General features: G+C 36.7%; 4 protein-coding genes across 7 annotated transcripts in view; 2 read left to right on the top strand and 2 right to left on the bottom strand.

Annotated features, from left to right (window-relative positions):
• Positions 1-20,335, bottom strand: part of LOC127164380 (membrane-spanning 4-domains subfamily A member 8) — a 416,186-nt gene that overhangs the window by 42,232 nt on the left and 353,619 nt on the right. The window contains exon 9 of one of the 2 annotated variants that reach the window (XM_051108307.1): positions 11,570-11,600. The exons of the other annotated variant lie outside the window; for it this stretch is intronic. Coding sequence (XP_050964264.1) covers positions 11,594-11,600 — 7 coding nt within the window. The 3' untranslated portion in view covers positions 11,570-11,593. Of the gene's footprint in view, positions 1-11,569; positions 11,601-20,335 lie in introns of those variants that run through there. 2 annotated transcript variants of the gene reach the window in all.
• Positions 1-20,335, bottom strand: part of LOC127164384 (membrane-spanning 4-domains subfamily A member 15) — a 226,970-nt gene that overhangs the window by 4,002 nt on the left and 202,633 nt on the right. The window contains exons 1-6 of one of the 3 annotated variants that reach the window (XM_051108315.1): positions 8,823-8,895; positions 3,696-3,852; positions 3,158-3,274; positions 2,992-3,060; positions 2,093-2,203; positions 1,068-1,172 (exon numbers count right to left, since the gene is read on the bottom strand). In XM_051108315.1, the coding sequence (XP_050964272.1) occupies positions 1,068-1,172; positions 2,093-2,203; positions 2,992-3,060; positions 3,158-3,274; positions 3,696-3,827 (534 nt within the window). In that variant the 5' untranslated portion in view covers positions 3,828-3,852; positions 8,823-8,895. Of the gene's footprint in view, positions 1-1,067; positions 1,173-2,092; positions 2,204-2,991; positions 3,061-3,157; positions 3,275-3,695; positions 3,853-5,548; positions 5,680-8,822; positions 8,896-20,335 lie in introns of those variants that run through there. The other 2 variants (XM_051108313.1, XM_051108316.1) reach the window with 2 other exon arrangements.
• Positions 1-20,335, top strand: part of LOC127164381 (membrane-spanning 4-domains subfamily A member 4A) — a 192,838-nt gene that overhangs the window by 16,537 nt on the left and 155,966 nt on the right. The gene's annotated exons all lie outside the window — the stretch shown is intronic.
• LOC127164383 (membrane-spanning 4-domains subfamily A member 8) overlaps positions 1-20,335 on the top strand; it is a 45,599-nt gene that overhangs the window by 16,522 nt on the left and 8,742 nt on the right. The gene's annotated exons all lie outside the window — the stretch shown is intronic.

Here is a 20,335-nt window from a genome sequence, read left to right as displayed (position 1 = left end):
ACCGGACACGAGGCCCAGCCAACACCCAGGAGGACCAGGCCGCCCCAGACTCCCCCCCGGGATGTGCCGGAACCCGCCCCCGCGCCCTAGCCACACACCAGGAGGCCATGGCAGCACCCCCCAACCCCACCAAACCTCCCGGCCTTTCAAGACCCATTTATGCGTTCCCAGATCAAACCCATGCCCACTTGGCCCATAAATATGCCATTCAAGACCCATTTATGCGTTCCCAGTTCAAACCCATGTCCACTTGGCCCATCCCATTCAAACCCATGTTCCCCAAACCCATGCCCACTTGGCCCATAAATATGCCATTCAAGACCCATTTATGCGTTCCCAGTTCAAACCCATGTCCACTTGGCCCATAAATATCCCATTCAAGACCCATGTATGTGTTCTCAGATCAAACCCATGCCCACTTGGCCCATAAATATGCCATTCAAGACCCATATATGCGTTCCCAGTTCAAACCCATGCCCACTTGGCCCATAAATATGCCATTCAAGACCCATATATGCGTTCCCAGATCAAACCCATGCCCACTTGGCCCATAAATATGCCATGCAGGACCCATATATGCGTTCCCAGTTCAAACCCATGCCCATTTGGCCCATAAATATCCCATTCAAGACCCATGTATGTGTTCACAGATCAAACCCATGCCCACTTAGCCTATAAAAATTATATGCAGGACCCATATATGCATTCCCAGTTTAAACCCATGCCCACTTGACCCATAAATATGCCATGCAGGACCCATATATGCATTCCCAGATCAAACCCATGCCCACTTGGCCCATGCCTGTCCCTTATGGGGCCCATGTGATCAGCTCATATGGGCTTCCTATGTGGGACTCATACTACAAAACCTACATGGGACCCGCTGATTTCACCCAGCCAAAGCCCATGCCCACACAGTTCCCATGGAACCCGTAGTTAACCCATCTGGGCCCCACATGTCATTGCTGGCTGGGTTTATTTACAGTTTTATTTAAAACTCAGGAATTTTACATTTACACAAGAACTTAAGGGAAGTTTGAGAACTCTTGGTTTGGCTCATTACTCACCTGAGAAGGACAACAGCAGGTGTTGGCTGTACAGGTAAATGCTGTCAGACAGATGGAGATGATAAACTCAAGCACGGCGAACACCAACAACACACCTCTGATTCCCTTGTAGAAAGTCCGAGAGAAAACTCAACATTAACACATTTTTATAAAAAAAAAAAAAATATTACTAATCACACTGGGACACTGAATGCTCAGCAGTCCAGAATCTACCATCCTTGAGGTTCATATACTAATATAACACATTTAGGATTTCATTTAGGATCGTTTATACTGGTGGGAGATTTTGCTAATGCATATTCATCAGAATTCAGTTGATGAGCGCACTCACTAAATACTTCCGGATTGGTTATTATGCTCAACACTGCAGACCGCGCTCCAAAAAGGATTTGATGCAATGTAATAAAGCAAATCTACTATAAATGAAATGCCACGATTGACGTGTTTCAATCATTTCCCTTTACTTTTACTTTCACGTGACAGACAGTCTCGGTACCACTACTGTAGTATTACAAATGAAACGACTTGTGGAATCGTTCAACGGCAGCAAACACGATGTTCAACTAATAAAGATCCTCAGATTTGGCTTAAATTGACTGTAGATGCTCTCCGTGCTCTTTATTTTGCTGGTATGATGAGAAACGATTCCTGCTTCAGACGATACGTGCAGGGATCTGAACAAATCATTCAAATTGATTCACGAACCAATTCAGACAGTTTTTCAGGCTTGCTTGATCAAGGCCTTGAACAGAAGCGACTCAACAGAGTGATTTATTCATGAATGGAGCATCGTTCATGCCCCAGATAAGAGACAAAAGAGACAGCGTGCTTGGAATAAACAACGCGTATTATTACTATTGCATACAAATTAAGTAACGAGGCGGCCCAGTGTAGCGAAGTAAAAGTACAGTTTTTTCGTTAGAAATGTACTCGATATAAACTAAGAGTACCCATCTTTAAATCTACTCTAAAAAGTGCAAATTTTTCAAAAATGTACTCAAGTAAATGTAACGGAGTAAATGTACTTTGTTATCATCCCACTGTGGTGACCATAGACCCAATTCCAGTGAAATTATAATAATGGAAATGCCTGCAGTTATGATACTGCAAATGTTCATTCCAAGTGAAGCATTCACCTACAGACAGGAAAAAACACACAAAACAGATGAATTGATTAGCAAGAACTTTAAAACATTGTGTTAACATGTTAATGAACATAGAAAAGTGGATGAATTTTTGGCACAATTTGATGTTGCTAAAATGTAATTGGCTGGTAGAGAATGTTTTTTATCCATCCAAGTCATATTATGTTAAGACATCCACCAAAAAAGATTCATAATAATTCTCAACTTTACCAATCCTACAGTTACAGTGTTGAAGAGTTGCGGCGCCTCCCATAGGTCCAACTTTGATGCAATTTAGTGTGAATTCTCAAGATATCCTATTCTATTCTAGTCTATATAGATCAAGTTTCTTTAATTTGAAGCGTTGCATTCAGGACATAAAGATCCATTTGTTGCCAGATGTTAAATTTACTAATCACAATGCTTTATTTAGTTTAGTTAGTTTGATCACATTTTGCCAGCAACATCCCCGGCTGAAGTGTGCAAAATTTAATGAAGATTGGACCAACAGCCTTTTCCCCAAGAAAATTCAAAACGGCAGATATTTTTATAGACTGAAATGAAACCAGAGGTATAAATTTATGGATTCAAGGGCAAAACTTTCTGAGTGTTTATAACCTTCCTGATAAATTTGGGGTCTCTACGATTTATGGTCACTGATGTCAATATACTTTTAGGGCAGAAAACAGACAAGAAGAAGAAATCAATTTGACCAGTACAAAAAATTAGTACAAAAACACAACAAAATACTATTTCAGCACCGTACTTGGACCCCTAAAAGTGAAGTGTTATGTACATACCAGACACAAACTGGAGGGTGAATTAATGTTATTTTCTGCAGCAATGGAGAGTGCGCCTGCGGTAATGTACTGAGAGGAGAGAGAAAGACAAAAATTGAGGCTTGTGTTGGAATATGTAGCTTGTATTATGAAAGACAGAAAAATTAATTGTATAATAGTTTCTTACGATGAGAGATCCCCAGTAAGGAAGACCACTAATGATAAAGATAGATGGATAATATGGAATGACTGTAGACACAATGCCAAACAGGAGAGTCAGCACACCGATCATTATCTGGACCGTCTGTGAGAGACAAAAAGAATGCAGAAAGTGTGAGTATGACAAGATGCTTTCATAAAGGGGAACAATATACAGTATAGATTTACAGCAGCTGTAGTTCATAGAAATATTCTGCAAGTGTGTGTGGATGTGCAAGATTGGATTACATCACATTTTTTGGTAGTGTGCAATTCCTAAAACATTGTTCTCTGTGACTGATACACTGTAAAGTTTATTATTTAAATGATAAACCTGGCGTTACTCTGGTGTCTTTCCTGCACTGTCACCAAGACAATAAGTCATATTGTTTAATAAAATTTGCGTACGTTTCGTTAATGTGTGCACCGCTGATCGTTTAAAATTTATTCATTTATTTGCCTACCTCACAGCGAAATGTACAAATAAAAAACAAAACAATTATTTGTGTTTTTGAGACATTTCTCACCCCAAGGGCTTTCGGTTGGCCTTTCAGAAATGCCTGAAGTCCATGAAGAGGTGAAACAGGATTTGTTTGAATTGCTGGTTGAAACTGGATTACGAGCGTTGAAGAGTTCACGGGTATGACAGTGCTGGACATCCTGGTTTCTGAATCTCAAACTGACCTGTACAAAATCATAGTAAATCAAAACATGCAAACGATATGATTATGAAACAGCTCATAATACAGGAAACAGCTGAACTTTCTGACCATTTCCAGCATGGTCAGTGTGAACTCTTTATCTAGATGTTTCTTTAATGTAGTCATAAACAATATTGTTATGATGACAGTCCCTTTAAGGAAGGTTCTGGTTTGTGTTACGCTGCCTCTTTTGTGTGTTTGTGCACTGTGTATTCCTGACATTCCTGTTCTGTGATGTAATGCAAGAAAGGTGATAGTAAATGTTCCTCAGTTAAGTTAAGCATTGCCTGGCTTCCATTTATTACATGTATGTTATATGTGCAGCAGCAGTATTTCTTGCATGATCACAGCAGCATGTTGTGGATGTATTGACACTAGGAAGTGTCTGTACTTGCTCTGCCGCAGCAGCAGCGTAGCAGATCTATTCAGCCAATACTGGGCCTGTTTTTCTCTTTCTTTTGGTGTGCAGGTATGGTGGTAGTTGTGGGCATGTCTTTCCACCTGAGGCTCCAAGAGTTGTCATGACAGAAATTATGTTGTTCTTTATTTATATGACTTGTGATAGTGTATAAGTTAATATGATTTATGGATTGTTTTAATTTAGTTTTGTTCTAAATGAGATGTAAATTTGTTTAATCTAGGTAATTAAGCTATTTGAATGTATTTATGTGTGTAATATAAGGACTGGTGTCTGTATATTCAGGTGTTTTTTTTTTTTTTTTTTTTTTTTTTGTATTTTGTTAACATCAGGAGCTCCATGTTTTTTTCCTCCTTAATGTGTGGCCAAGTTTATGTTTAAAAAAAAAAAAAGGAAAAATAATAAAAAGGTTTTTTTTTTTAAGGTAACTGAGGAATCCTGACATCATGTAAATGTAAATGTCTTGGAGTTTTGTTTTTTCAGTCACGTAATCAAGTCACTGATTTAAAACCCAATGACGTTTTATGCCATTGTGTTTGCGTTGCATTTTCAACAGCGACTCATTTTGCTCACATCATTCTCTATGAAACCTCTTAACCACATTACTGTATATCGCAACAAACTCTGTAGCGGTTTACTCGAACATCGCAGTTATTTCACAAATGGCTTTCCCAACTATTTTTTGCATGTGTCCTGCGTGCAGCTCAGAGGGAACATATTGGTTAAGAGGAAAACGCCAGACTTGCGCAAGACTTTTGAGCTGCCAACTTTTGTGCTGCCAACAGTGTGCTAAAAATTAATACAACACATACATATAAATAATATGATTTAACAAATGCCTGTTTGTAATTTCAAGGAGAAAAATGAGCTGTTTTGAATAGTTAAAAATAGCAGAAAGACACATTACATATACAAATGGTCGCACCCAATCTAGCAGGAAAAATAAGGTGAATATGCCATTTGCGCTGTGAGGATTTAGAGTCCAGATTGTTGAACTTTCCCAATTCAGTTTCCGTCTCTCTCTATTACTTCATTAACTGTCTATTCTTCACTTTACTATGTATTGTACATATCAAATTAATAACTGTTTGTGAAATGCAAAATAAATACATTTTATGATAACCATTCATAAATTATCCCTGACTCCTCGAGTAAGCACCTCTATGTGAACTGCAAACACACGAACACACAAACACACACATCTAATATCGTGACATTTATATGACAGCATCATATTATGAGAAGGATATACAGGACTTACCGATTATTAAGACAGAACTTGTAAGCTTTGGTTACAGTGCTGAGAAATGTGGCTCTTAATCCATACAGTGGCGTAACTTAAGAAGTGGGAGGGACAGAAATGCCGTTTTTGTGTTTTTATGTCCCACCCATAAATTACGCCTATGATCCTATCACAAAACTCATGTGTATAAGAGCTCAAATGTCCTCTCACCTTGAGGACATTATGGAAATGGTTTCCCGAACCACCTACTCTGTCATGGCCCCCCGAACTGTGTGCTCCACCATGGCTTCCTAAGCTCCCTGAATCACCATGGCTTTTTGAACTGTCTGATTTTTTTTTTTTTTTTTTTTTTTTTTTGCAAATCACGCCTCCTGCATTTATTTGAGGAATCCTGACATCATGCTTAAATTGATCTACATCTTTTAATGTATTTGAGCAGATGCTCATTTCCAAAGACACTTATAAATGTGAACTACCTGCCATTATAGATACACACTAACTAATTACTAAATAAGTGCAATAATAATATATTATTACAATAATAATAATAATAATAATAATAATAATACTCAACTGAAGCAGCAGAGTTCTTAGAAAACACATCTCTTTTATCTATATTTGACCCTCTAGCTCTAGCACACTCTATTCTAATTTGATTTTTCTGTTTGTTTTCTGTTTTTGATTTTCTAACAATTCAACTTGTTTTCTTTTTTTAATTACACACGCCTACACATATGTAATCTTAATCTTATTGTCCACCCTCTCATCACTGGGTATCACAGGGATTCCACTTCGCTGGTTTGAATCCTATCTCACAGGTAGGTCTTTCAGGGTGGCCTGGGGTCTGGCCACTGGGGTTCCTCAGGGATCAGTTCTTGGACCCCTCCTCTTCTCCATATACACTACATCACTGGGGCCCATCATACAGGCACATGGCTTCTCTTACCACTGCTATGCTGATGACATGCAGCCATATTTTTCATTTCAACCAGATGATCCAACAGTAGCTGCACGGATCTCAGGGTGCTTGGCGGACATCTCGGAGTGGATAAAAGAACATCATCTACAGCTCAACCTGGCAAAGATTGAGCTCCTTATTTTCCCTGCCACTCCGACTCTACAGCATGATTTCATCATCCATTTAGGTACATTAACAATTACCCCATCAAGTTCTGCCAGAAATCTTGGTGTTATCTTTGATGACCACCTCACTTTCAAAGACCATACTGCTAAAACTGCTCTATCTTGCAGGTTTGCCCAACACAACATTAGAAAGATCAGGCCCTTTCTTACAGAGCAGGCCACTCAACTTCTTGTCCAGGCCCTGGTCATCTCCAGGCTGGACTACTGCAATGCTCTTCTAGCCGGTCTTCCCTCATGCACAATCAAACCTCTACAAATGATTCAGAATGCAGCAGCACGACTGGTCTTCAACAAACCCAAAAGGGCCCATTTCACACCTCTCTTTATCACCCTGCACTGACTCCCAATTGCAGCTCGCATCAAATTCAAAACACTGATGCTTGCATATAGAACAACCACAGGCTCGGCACCCGCCTACCTCCACTCACTGCTACCAATCTACACTCCCTCCAGAACTCTGAGATCCACCAGTGAGCGACGCCTCATTGTACCATTGCAAAGAGGCACAAAATCACTTTCCAGAACATTCTCTTACACCGTTCCTGGCTGATGGAATGATCTTCCTATCACTATCTGGAATGCCAACTCCCTAACAACTTTCAAGCGACTGCTGAAAACCCATCTCTTTCGACACTATTTGACATTAAAAAAAAAAAAAAAAAAAAAAAAAAAAAAAACCTTTACTCTACTCTTTTGCCTTTCTAGCCTGTACTTATTTAAACAATGCTGGTTATATGGTAATATGAGCACTTCCTAAGTCGTTTTGCCTCTTTAGGACTAATTGCTTTATGTATTTCCCATCTGTAAGTCGCTTTGGATAAAAGCGTCTGCTAAATGAATAAATGTAAATGTAAACGTTAGGCAGCTCTCAGGATTTTGGCCACCTGAGTGAAATCATTCTTTATACAAGACCTGTACAGCACACACACAAAAGTGTGTTAGTCTTAACTTTGATGTCCTGTTTATATTGGATTAGAATCAGAAAGAGCTTTTAATAATATAATTTAATATAAGATAATATAAATAACTGACATCTAAAGCAATATCTTTTTCATTTTATATTATATTATATTATATTATATTATAAGGTAATAATATAATATTATAATATAATATACAAACAATTTGAAACATTTAAACTGATAGATAAGAATAAAATAGAATAGAATAGAAAACAAACTGAGGCATTTAAAATGAGATCTGCAAGCTAAATATTTCAAAAAATATGAACATATGAATTCTTTTACAGTTAGGCCTATCTAAGAGTACAGTTTACACACCACTACACCTGCGTGTGAATGTAAATGTCTTGGAGTTTTGTTATTTCAGTCACGTAATCAAGTCACTCTGATTTAAAACCCAATGACGTTTTATGCCATTGAGTTTGCGTTGCATTTTCAACAGCGACTCATTTTGCTCACATCATTCTCTATGAAACCTCTTAACCACATTCACTGGTTCTAACTCTACTGTATATCGCAACAAACTCTGTAGCAGTTTGCTCGAACATTGCAATTATTTCACAAATGGCTTTCCCAACTATTTTTTGTGTGCGTCCTGTGTGCAGCTCAGAGGGAACATATTGATTAAGAGGAAAACACCAGACTTGTGCAAGACTTTTGATTCAATATCCGCTGTGTAGATAACGGAAAACTGTGAAACTATTTGTGCTGCCAACAAGTATGCTAAAAATTAATACAACACATACATATAAATAATATGATTTAACAAATGCCTGTTTGTAATTTCAAGGAGCAAAATGAGCTGTTTTGTATAGTTAAAAATAGCAGAAAGACACATTACATATACAAATGGTCGCACCCAATCTAGCAGGAAAAATAAGGTGAATATGGCATTTGTGCTGTGAGGATTTAGAGTCCAGATTGTTGAACTTTCCCGATTCAGTTTCCCTCTCTCTCTATTACTTCATTAACTGTCTATTCTTCACTTTACTATGTATTGTACATATCAAATTAATAACTGTTTGTGAAATGCATAATAAATACATTTTATGATAACCATTCATAAATTGTCCCTGACTCCTCGAGTAAGCACCTCTATGTGAACTGCAAACACACGAACACACACATCTAATATCGTGACATTTATATGACAGCATCATATTATGAGAAGGAAATACAGGACTTACCGATTATTAAGACAGAACTTGTAAGCTTTGGTTACAGTGCTGAGAAATGTGGCTCTTAATCCATACAGTGGCGTAATTTAAGAAGTGGGAGGGACAGAAATGACGTTTGTGTGTTTTTATGTCCCACCCATAAATTACGCCTATGATCCTATCACAAAACTCATGTGTATAAGAGCTCAAATGTCTTCTCACATTGAGGACATTATGGATATGGCTTCCCGAACCGCCTGCCCTGTCATGGCCCCCGAACTGTGTGCTCCGCCATGGCTTCCTAAGCTCCCTGATCCACCATGGCTTTTTGAACTGTCTTCTCCGCCATGGCTCCCTGATCCGCCTTGGCTTCCCGGACTGTGTGCTCTGCCATGGCTTCCTGAGCACCCTGATCCACATATATTGAGTACACTATAGATGTTCTTAAGATTATCTTCCTAAATAATTATTTTTTTTTGTATATTAAGTGCAAAATGCACATATATTGGTATTGAAATAGTACATAAATTACTTAGTTAAGTTATACATTTCAAATCTCATTTTCCACACATGGCATGATTTTAACAAGACATCCAATAGTCCAAAAATGCAAAACTTTAATATTTGTTTTCATACACTCATGTACACACTGTTGCTATTACTTAGTGTTGTTATTATTGTTATTATTATTATTATTATTATTATTATTACTATTACTATTATTACTACTCTTATCATTCAATTTGTTTAAACTAATTAATATTTATTTATGCATTCATTCCTGGGGTATACTGTAATTTATTTTCTTTTTTTTTATAATGTTAGTTTTTGTTGTATTTGTTTTTCTCTTTTCTCCCCTCCCTCATTTTTTCTTCCCAAGATATAATTTCTCTCCTTTATTTTTTTTTTTATTTTTTTTTCCTCTGTTTCCATGGCTTTTCTTTTCCTCTCTCTTTTTCTGGTTCTATCTTTTCTGTCAAGTATTACCTCTCGCCTCGAAGAGAGCAATATGTTTTTACAACATTGAACCACCAACAGGTCTGGCAAATAAAAACAGTATGGTTGCGAGAAGAAAATTTGTGGAAGCATTGACATCAGCATTACTACCCATGAACTTCACATAGTAGAGTCGACAATTAAGGCGAGACCACATCTAGATTGTGCACTAATGATCTAGAAGGGGCCTGCCAATGACCTACGAAATGAAGAAACGGGTTCATGATTTATTCCACCATCTGTTTCCACTGTCAGTTTAAAACCAATAGTCCCCTAATACCTCCCTGTTCTCCCATTTTTTCTCTCCATGTCTCGCTTTTTCTTCCTCATCTTTTCTGTTTATTCAACATCGTTCACATTTCAGATCCTCTAAAATTATTTGCTTATATTTATTTTATATTTATTATATTTATTTATTATCATTTAGTTTTTTTGTCTGTTCGTTACATCCTATTTATTTATTTATTTATTTCATTTATTTATTTTTTTCTCTCATCTATTTATTATTATTATTTTTATTTTATTATTATTATTATTATTATTTTTACAGAGGATGACACTGTAATCGACAGCAGTATCAAAGGAATGAATGAATAAATAAATAAATAAAGGAGTAATTGAATAAGTTAATAAATATAATAAACTTGAAAAACTAAATAGCAGTTGAACTTTATATACCCATGTTGTCACGAATCTGGTCGGTGACCTATGGACTGCTCACCACCAGATGTCACTCTCATCTTTCCACGTCACTCTGACTGTTACGTTGCATCTCGGACTGCATCTCCCATCCTCCACCGCTCTGATTGCGTCAGCCCCCGTGACCAATCAGGCGTTCTATAAAAACCCCGGTCCTCCCCAGTGCACTTCATGGATTGTTGAATCGTTGTATTGTGATTGTATTCTTGTATTCCTAGTTCCTGGTTTTTGATCTCCCGCCTGGTTTTCTCGTTCACGTCTGTCTAGCCGCCTGCCTTGTTGATTCTCGCCCTTGTTTATCGGATCATTCTCTTCGTCTGCCTGTTACACACCTGTCTGCTCCTGTCTCAACCCTGCCTGTACGACTATGTCTTTGTCTCGTCCCAATAAAAGCTTGCATATGGATCCGCTCGCCTCTCGTCTCGTTCATCTCGTAAAACATTTAATGACAGCACTTATCATGTGTAATGTAAGTGTTAAATAAGTTATTTAAAAAAATATTTACAAATTCGACTACAATAACATATTAATAATATCATTGCCATTAATTTTTTTTATTATTATTTATTTAAAGGAGAAATGTTTTTTCTATTTTTATGCTTTTTGTTTTGTTTTGTTTTTCTCCTCAATCCATTATTCACTGTTTAATTATTAGTACCAATAACCCTGCTGCCTCCAATAACTTACCCTCTTCAAATAAGATATTAAGGTGTTCCATTGTTATCATTTATAATAGAATTGCACATTAATAATATTGCTATTATTCTTGCTGTTATTATTATTATTATAATTGTATTTATTATATATATATATATATATATATTTTTTTTTTATTTATTTATTTTTTTTTTCCCCTATATATTAGCTGTGGAAATCCTTTTTTGTGATTGATGTTACTGTTGTTTGTCTGGTTGTAGTTTGTTGTCTTATCTGTAATGTATGTGTATCTACTGTCAAAAAAAAAAAAAAAAAAAATGTTTTCAGTGCACGCTTTTCTTTTATACAATCCAAATAGTTTGTATATATGAAATGTGTAACTAAGCAAATTGAATTATATTTTCTAATACATTCCCATATGTTGTGTTTCATAAAAGAACACTGTCCACTTATTCAGATTTGTTTGTATTCACTGTATTTTGGAGGAGCGTCTGCAGGCTGGTGATGAATGGAAGAGCTACTTTCCAATGCTATATGTGTGTCAGCTTTCTTGCTTGATTGCTTATTTATTGTTAATATTATGTAAAAATTTTTGCACCCACACTTCCAATACAGACTATCAACACTAAATTCAAAAATGTTATTTTTGTTTTTGTTTTGTTTTTTAACCATTTTACTCAAAGTCCAACTGAACTGGGGTTACAAGTTTCTCTTACCTCTGAGCTGTTAAGATTCTGGAAACAAATGTGCCTGACATCAGAGGACTGTGATGGTAAAACCTGTGGAACAAACTGCACATTTTGAAAAACACATGCAATGTCGAGTCCGAGTGGAGTCCGAGTCTTTAACCAATTGAGTCCGAGACGAGTCCGAGTCCAAAATGGACCGAGTCGGACTCAAGTCTGAGTCTCAAAGGGCAGAGTCCGAGTCGAGTCTGAGTCCAAGGAAACACTACTGAAAAATAAATGATAATTACTATTTACACTGGTACATTGGCTGCTCAGCAGTTCAGAATCCACAATCATCCTTGAGGTTCATATAGTAATACATTTCTGATTACTAAACAAGGCAAATTAGCATGGCAATCCCATAAAAGCACCGATAGGAGTGGGAAGTTTATTAAAAAACACAAACGTAATGTTTCATTTTCATAATAACCAAGAGAATCTATCAAGAACAACGCAAATTAGCATCTGGTTATGGCATGAATACCAGTGAATTGACTGGTGCAAACCTTAGTATATCATGTTGTGTGATTAATTTAAATAATTTTGTGCCTGAAAGGGAAACTCTTACAAATGCAGTAATGTTAGCCGCAAAAATAACTGTCCTTTTTTTGATAATGTTTCACTGCGTGTCTTTAGTAAATGCTGACAGTAGTTTTTTTAAATGCTAAAAGGACTCTAAAACTGAAATTGTAAGAAAATAATAGCTTTGATCATCTTAGATCTATCGTGAAACTAAAAGAGTTCTTAGCAGCAATTACTAAATAAATGTAAATAATTGGCTCATATTTTCGGCCATTTTGGGGGGGCAAAACCCAAATTTCGGTCCATCCCTAGTAAATATAAAAGTTGAAGACATACCTCATACGCTCTCTGTAATTCAGGACGGTCAGTACGGAAATAATAATGGTTGTAGTAATGGCCTGACTCTATAACCAAATCCAGTGAAAGAAAAATAATGGCGATGCCTGCGGTTACAGTGCTGAAAATGTTCATTCCGAGTGAAGCTTTCACCTGTAGGCAGAAAAAAGAAACATAAATCAGGTTAATACATTAGCAAGAGCTTCAAAACATTGAGTCCAACAACCAAGGGCTCATGTGGATAATAAAGTGATGAAATTTGTCTTTTTAAATCTAATGTGGTTTTTACAGCAAAGTTCAGTCAATCTTCTCAGATTTTTTAGCTTATGGCAAATATTCTAAATATCATATCATAGGACGTCATAAGTCAATTTTATATGAGTAGCTTGGCCCACCCAATCAGAAGCTCACCCTGGCCCCACACTACATAGCCTAACAGCCAATCACAAAATTGGAGCGATATTCAGTTGAGCTAGATTTTAATTTGTCTTTTCTTTCTTGCCGGTCGCACCCCAAAACATTTGAATATTGTATATAGTTTTCACACTATCAATACGCAGGGTATTGAAATCGCTTTTGTGCTGTTTACTTTCACTTTTGCTTTCGTGATTAACGCGCACTCTGTGTAAATGATGTTTGTCACTGAGCATAAGACTGAGCAGCAAATCCTCCAGCATGGTCTGTCAGTCATCTCTCCCCTCATTTTGTCAGTGAGCGATTTAGATTTTTATCCCCCTAAGCCTTCCCCCAAATCTATACCCATTTTATAGCTAATTTAAAATGATACAAAATTTAACTTACCAAAATATGCAGGGAAATTACCATTTTAGTAACAATATAACATGAAATATTTTTATAGGCGATAATCCCCAAAATAATCCCCAAATAAAATCGCTTAATTTTGTAATTATGTTGCGTTGTGGTGTATTGTATGGTTCTATTGTTAGTCACAGCATGTCGGAGAAAACGCCTTTTGTGTCCCACCACGAAAAAAAAAAAAATATATTACATTAATGGTTAAACGATTGCAGAAATGTTACTTATTTTAAGGGTTTAAAGTGTAGTCTTGTTTAACATCATGCATCTTGGAAACGAACTGGCAGCAGAAATCACACAGAACTGAGCAAAATGTCATCGTTTCATATTGAGTAATCGATTAAACAATTTAATAATGAAACGGAAAACATAAGGCCATTGATATTGAACTAAAGACAACAATAACGAAAGTAATACCTCAATTTTAATATTTATAAGGATTCCTTTTTAGGTGTTGTCAACGTCAGTATTTTACGTTTAAATGCTGTAAATACGTAAGTTTTAGTGTCTGAAAACGTAAGTAAATGTATTGACGTTTTATAGAACCACTTTTTACATAAAATACATACGAATTATGATGAGATCACGTTGGTACAGCACATGCTCTCAGTATTGGAGGAAAGATAGGCTTCACGTCTCGCTGGATATCCTCAGGGACTCCCTTACGGACTACCAGAGGGCTGTAAAATCTGCAAAATCACAATACATGTGTAACCTTGTGTCTGTCAATAGCCATAGACCTCAAGTGCTTTTTAATGTATTGAATAGGCTGGTAAACCCCATTGTAACACCTGCTATTGCTCCAAGTGTCACACTGTGTGAAAGATTTAACTCTTTCTTTATCGACAAGATTTCTAAAATCAGGTCCTCGTGTACTGCTGCTGACACTGTTATTGATCCTGCTGTTTGTAATATTTATTCAGTGGGGTTCAGTCACTTTGAGCCTGTGTCCCTTTCAGAACTTTCGAAAGTGACTCAAGCTCTAAGACCTTCTGAATGGACAGCCTCCCCCCTAAACTTTTGAAAAGTGTTTTCGAGTCTGTTGGGCCATGTATTTTAAAGTTGATAAACTCCTCTTTGAACTCCGGCTGTGTTCCTGGGGCTGTGATGCTGTTGTCCAGCCTCTACTTAAAAAGCATAACTTGGATCCCTCGGTGCTGTCTAACTATAGACCGATATCAAAGCTGCCCTTTTTATCAAAGGTACTAGAGAAAGTGGTCTTCTCTCAGCTGCAATCCTATTTGGATTCAAATAAAATTACAGAGAAATTCCAGTCTGGCTTTAAATCGTGCCATAGCACAGAAACTGCACTTTTAAAAATTTTTAATGATTTGCTTTTAATGGACTCTGGCCAGGCAGCTGTTTTGGTGCTTTTAGATCTCACTGCAGCTTTTGATACAGTGGATCATGAGATTTTATTATCACGCCTGGAATCCTGTGTTGGGATTAAGGACACGGTTTTAAAATGGTTTCGGTCCTACCTCGCAGGACGGAAGTTCTCCGTGAGCTTTGGCCCTTTTTCATCTGCAAAAGCCCCTCTCACCTGTGGAGTTCCCCAGGGCTCTGTTCTAGGCCCAGTTTTGTTCTCTCTGTATATGCTGCCTCTGGGCTCAATTTTTAGAAAATATGATATTTCTTTTCATTGTTTCACTGATGACGTCCAAATTTACATGCCCCTTAAGTCAGAAAACAGTTCTATGCAGTCTTTGCAGAGTTGCCTCCAGGAAGTGAAAGACTGGTTGAAGCTAAACTTCCTCAATCTAAATGAGAGCAAGACTGAAATTGTTATGTTCGGCAGTTCTAAACAGACCCTTGATCTTGGTGTTCCCTTTAGCTCCCATGTAAATAATCTTGGAGTTATGATTGATAGTTCTTTTAAATTTGACAAACAAATCAGCTCCGTCGTTAAAACAAGCTTCTTTCAGCTTCGATTAATTGCTAAAGTGAAACCATATCTGCCTTCTAACCAGCTGAAAAACTAGTCCACATGTTCATTTCTACACGTCTGGACTATTGTAATTCTCTGTATCACGGTCTTGATTCTGCATCTATTAGTCGTTTGCAACTAGTACAGAATGCAGCTGCACGCCTTCTAACAGGCATTAGGCGCTATGACCATATCACTCCTGTGCTACAGTCTCTTCATTGGCTCCCGGTTCCCTTCAGGATACAATTCAAAATCCTACTGTTAGTTTTTAAATCACTGAATGGCCTGGCTCCAGAGTATCTGTCTGAAATGTTGACTCTACACTGTCCTGTGAGAGCCTTGCGGTCACGTGACCAACAGCTTTTAACCTGTCCCCGCTCTAAGAAAAAAAACCCGAGGTGGTAGGGCATTTGCGGTCGTCGGACCCAAATTTTGGAATGAGCTCCCTTTGAGCATTCGATCTGCCTCTTCCATTGACAGTTTTAAGTCACTTCTAAAAACACACCTCTATGCATTGGCTTTCAACATGAGCCGAGTTTAGCATTTTTACGTTTTTTTGTTGCTATTTTTGTACTGTGTGTATTTTTATTTTTTTTTCTCTAATTGAAACATGTACAGCACTTTGGGCAGTGTCAACTGTATTTAAATGTGCTTTATAAATAAACTTTGACCTTGACCTTGACCTATTTTATGCTAAACGTCAGTGTATGTGGTCAAGTGATGTAATCATCAGTGTATGACCATACACTGTGTAACACCAACTACCCCAGGTGAAAAAATGTGCAGTTTCATAATGCATTGCTCTATTTTCACAAACTAATTTTAATAACTTAATATACTAAAAATTATTCTTTAGTAAGATAATCTTAAAAGCATCTATAGTGTACTCAGCTGTGCTATTTTGAGGCCCTATAAACTAAAATTTTATTTTAACACACTATGCATTCAAATAATGTATGCATTTATCACTACACCCCCACTACAACCCCCACTTTTTTTTTTTTTTTTTTTTTTTCTTGTATAACATGCTTCCCAACTCTGTTGAAGTTGGTCATCACTAATCAATGACACAAACAGATACAGAACAGATGTATAAATCAGCAATTAACTTTTCTGGGGAATTTTTGGGGGGGGGATTTTCATTTTACTACTGTAAAGTAATGTTGCAGTAGATAATAATTACTAGAAAAGTTCAAATAACAAAAAATTGTATATGAACTTGGTATGCCACAATACCACAATAATAATAATGCACATTTTTCTGCACATTTGGTCAAATTTCATTACAGTATGCAGTACTACAGTAGTTTCTTGGTCTTCTGACACAATACTATATCTCTAGGCAAAAACGCAGTACACATACTGTGAAAAAATGATTACAGATCAAAATTTGACAGTCACATGTTTATAGCTGTACAACATGTGCTACAGTTTACAGCACAATTTCCATAATCTGATGTACTCTATGTGTAACTTATTTTAGTTGGCACATTTTCCAGAACCATTCATTCAGTTCTCAAAACAAAGACACATTTCTCAAAAAGTTTAACAATGAGTTAAACTATGTTAAACATTAGCAAAACTGATGACACACCAATCAGAATCTCTGCATCCTAACAACGGAGAGAGCTGAACGAATCAACACGGGAATTGTTCAGCCCCCTTTAAATTTTTTCACTCTTTGTTATATTGCAGCTAAAATCATTTAAGTTCATTTTTTTCCTCAGTAATGTACACACAGCACCCCCTATTGACAGAAAAACACAGAATTGTTGACATTTTTGCAGATTTATTAAAAAAGAAAAACTGAAATATCACATGGTCCTAAGTATTCAGACCCTTTGCTCTGACATTCACAGCAAAGATCCGCCCTTGTATGGTAACGAAATCCCTCAACCCGAGGGATTTTTTTTTTTCATTATTTTTTTGGTTTTGAATTTGCGATCTTGTCACGTTTTACAAGAAAATATTATTTTATGTTTTTCTTACATGTATACACCTTTCATTTTTTAAGTAACAAAAGATGAATTCATTGGTACTCTTTATTAAAAGTATAACAACAATAAAACAGGCTACAATGACAACGTTTATTAACAAAAACGAATAAGACGAAGCATGGCATACACCACATGCTGTATTAGCCTATATCGGCTAATAAATTACAGAACGTTTAGCAAACACTGAGGAATCAAATAAAAAAAGATAAAACAAAGCCTTCATAACGTAACGTGAGGTAAATTACAGCTTTTCAAAATGAAAACAAAAGGAAAAGTAAAACATTGTCGGTGACAGTGCTTGCATGTTTATTTTTCCACAAGAATACCAATATGTACACCTTCTCTGTTTAAGAACTATTATTTGTTTTTACTTTACTTTAGCTTGAAAACCAAAATTCCTCCGTCCGCAAACGTTTCCCCAATATTCGCGTCATTTTTCCCGCGAGGCTGCGCACACCTTCGCAGGTGATCTCATCTGCGCCCCTGACCCAAGGTCAAGTCAAATGCAAATTGTCAAGTCAAATTGTTCCATAGTTTAGTTTTTGTTTGGTCTTCGGTTCCCAGATAAACTCAAGATACAGTAGAGGACAATGTACAAAGCCACTGACGTGTCCATCACACAATAACATAAAAGCATTGGAGTTAAATAACACACTCACAATATATATATATATATATATATATATATATATATTGTGAGTGTGTTATAAAATAGCTTAAACAGATAAGGTTTTTTGAAAATAGCTTTTTCAAATCAAAAAATGCTATTTAGGAAAATTCACAAACAAAATTATAATATTCAGTTTCCCAGTATTTGAACACTTTTGGGGGAAATAAAAAAGAAGAGAAAAAAATACATTAAATGGAAATAAGTAACAGTATTGCTACTTGTTTAGTTCAGTCCTTCAATTCAAAATCAACTCAATCCAAAGAATCCAAAAAATAAAATCAGAGAAAGTCTTTGAGTTCCAAACTTTACCTCCAAACTTTTTTTCCCCCCACACGCACTGTCATCTCCGTTTTAATCAATGTATATCTTTTCTCGTCTTCCCATACTTCTTAATTGCGGGTCATGTACAAGAGCTGGCATGGACTTTTTCTCGTAATGCTACAATATAATTATTCGCAGTAGTGACCAACTCCACAAAATATAAGGCAACTTCAGAAGGACGAGCGGTGTGCTCAACCCGATATGAGCCAATCACAGCCGTTTAGCGTCACGATAAACCAATCACAGTCGTTAAGCGTCACGATAAACCAATCACAGTCGTTTAGCGTTAGGATAGACCAATCACAGTCGTTTAGTGCCAGGATGGGATGGTGCTTGTCGTTTAAGTGTTTATTAGTGATGGGAAGTTCGGCTCTTTTCAAAGATTCGGCTCTTTTGGCTCGGCTCCCTTAAAAGAGCCGGCTCTTACGGCTCCCAAATGGCTCTTTATTTAGTATCACTCAGAGCCTTCTATTTTAACCCAATTTATCAATTGTAAATGTTTTGTGTATTGGTAAGCAACTTTTGAATCGATTATTTTTTTAAAAAAAAAACAAAAAAAAAAACAGTTACTATTATTTAACATTTTGATAAAACTTTAATTGAACAATTTAACATAACCACAGCAAACAAATCAAAACCTAAATAAAGGGAAAAGTCTTAACATATATAATAAACATACACTACCGTTCAAACGTTTGGGGTCAGTACATTTTTATTGTTTTTTTTTTTTTTTTTTTTTTAAGAAATTAATACATTTATTCACCAAGGATGTATTAAGTTAATAATTAAATGTTTACTAAAAGTTAATAATAAATAATTTACATTGTTATAAAATATTTATATTTGAATAAACACTGTACTTTTTAAACTTGTTATTCATGAAAGAATCCTGGAAAAAAAAAACAAATCACAGGTTCCAAAAAATATTTGGCAGCACAACTGTTGATATTATCCAACATTGATCATGCTAATAATAAATCCGCATATTAGAATGATTTCTGAAGGATCATGTGACACTTAAGACTGGCGTAACAGCTGATTAAAAAAATCAACTTTTCATCACAGGAATAAATTCTATTTTAAAGTATATTAAAATAAAAAACATTATTTTATATTGTAAAAACATTTTGCAATATTACTGTTTTTTTCTATATTTTTAATCAAATAAATGCAGCCTTGATGAGCATAAGAGACTTCTTTAAAGACTATTACAAGTCTTACTGACCCCAAACTTTTAAACGGTAGTGTATATAACAAAATACTTTTGTCTTTAGTGCAGGTTGGCATTGAGAAATATGAGATGCCTCAGCTTGGATGGGCTGATGCGATTTCTCCTCTCTGTAATTATTTATCCTGTTTTTGAGAAGACTCTCTGAGGGCACCGATGTTGCAACAATGCAGAGTCTTCCTACCATTACCTTAACCAGGCGCATTTGGACTCGCATTTAATGGCGTCTCCCCCGCCTCTCTCTGTCGCTCTGTGTACCTGGCCTGTACCTGTGTACCTCACCTGGCATGCGCCCTCTTTCCTACTTTCACATAATGGTACGACTGATCCTAGTGGGTCCTCCCATGTGATTAGCCGCATGGTGTTCCCAAATGAAGCCCCGCCCCTACTTACGGCAGAAGATTCGGCTCTCCCCGACGGGAGTCGGGCTCTTCTCGTTCGCTACAAAGAATCGGCTCTTAGAGCCGGCTCGTTCGCGAACGACACATCACTAGTGTTTATGCATGGAAATCGAAACTAAAGTTTGAGTGTGTCCTGTGATAAGATTTACCACCACTTTTGCCAGGGTCTTCACACACGAGCGCTTCAAATTAACGCTTAATAACATTGAGGAGATTTATTCATTCCAGTTACCCCCCGCCACCCC

This window comes from Labeo rohita, chromosome 4 (genome assembly GCF_022985175.1).
Source record: "Labeo rohita strain BAU-BD-2019 chromosome 4, IGBB_LRoh.1.0, whole genome shotgun sequence".
Lineage (NCBI taxonomy): Eukaryota > Metazoa > Chordata > Actinopteri > Cypriniformes > Cyprinidae > Labeo > Labeo rohita.
Note: the sequence above shows the minus strand (reverse complement) of the source record. Positions and strands in the feature narration are given on the sequence as shown.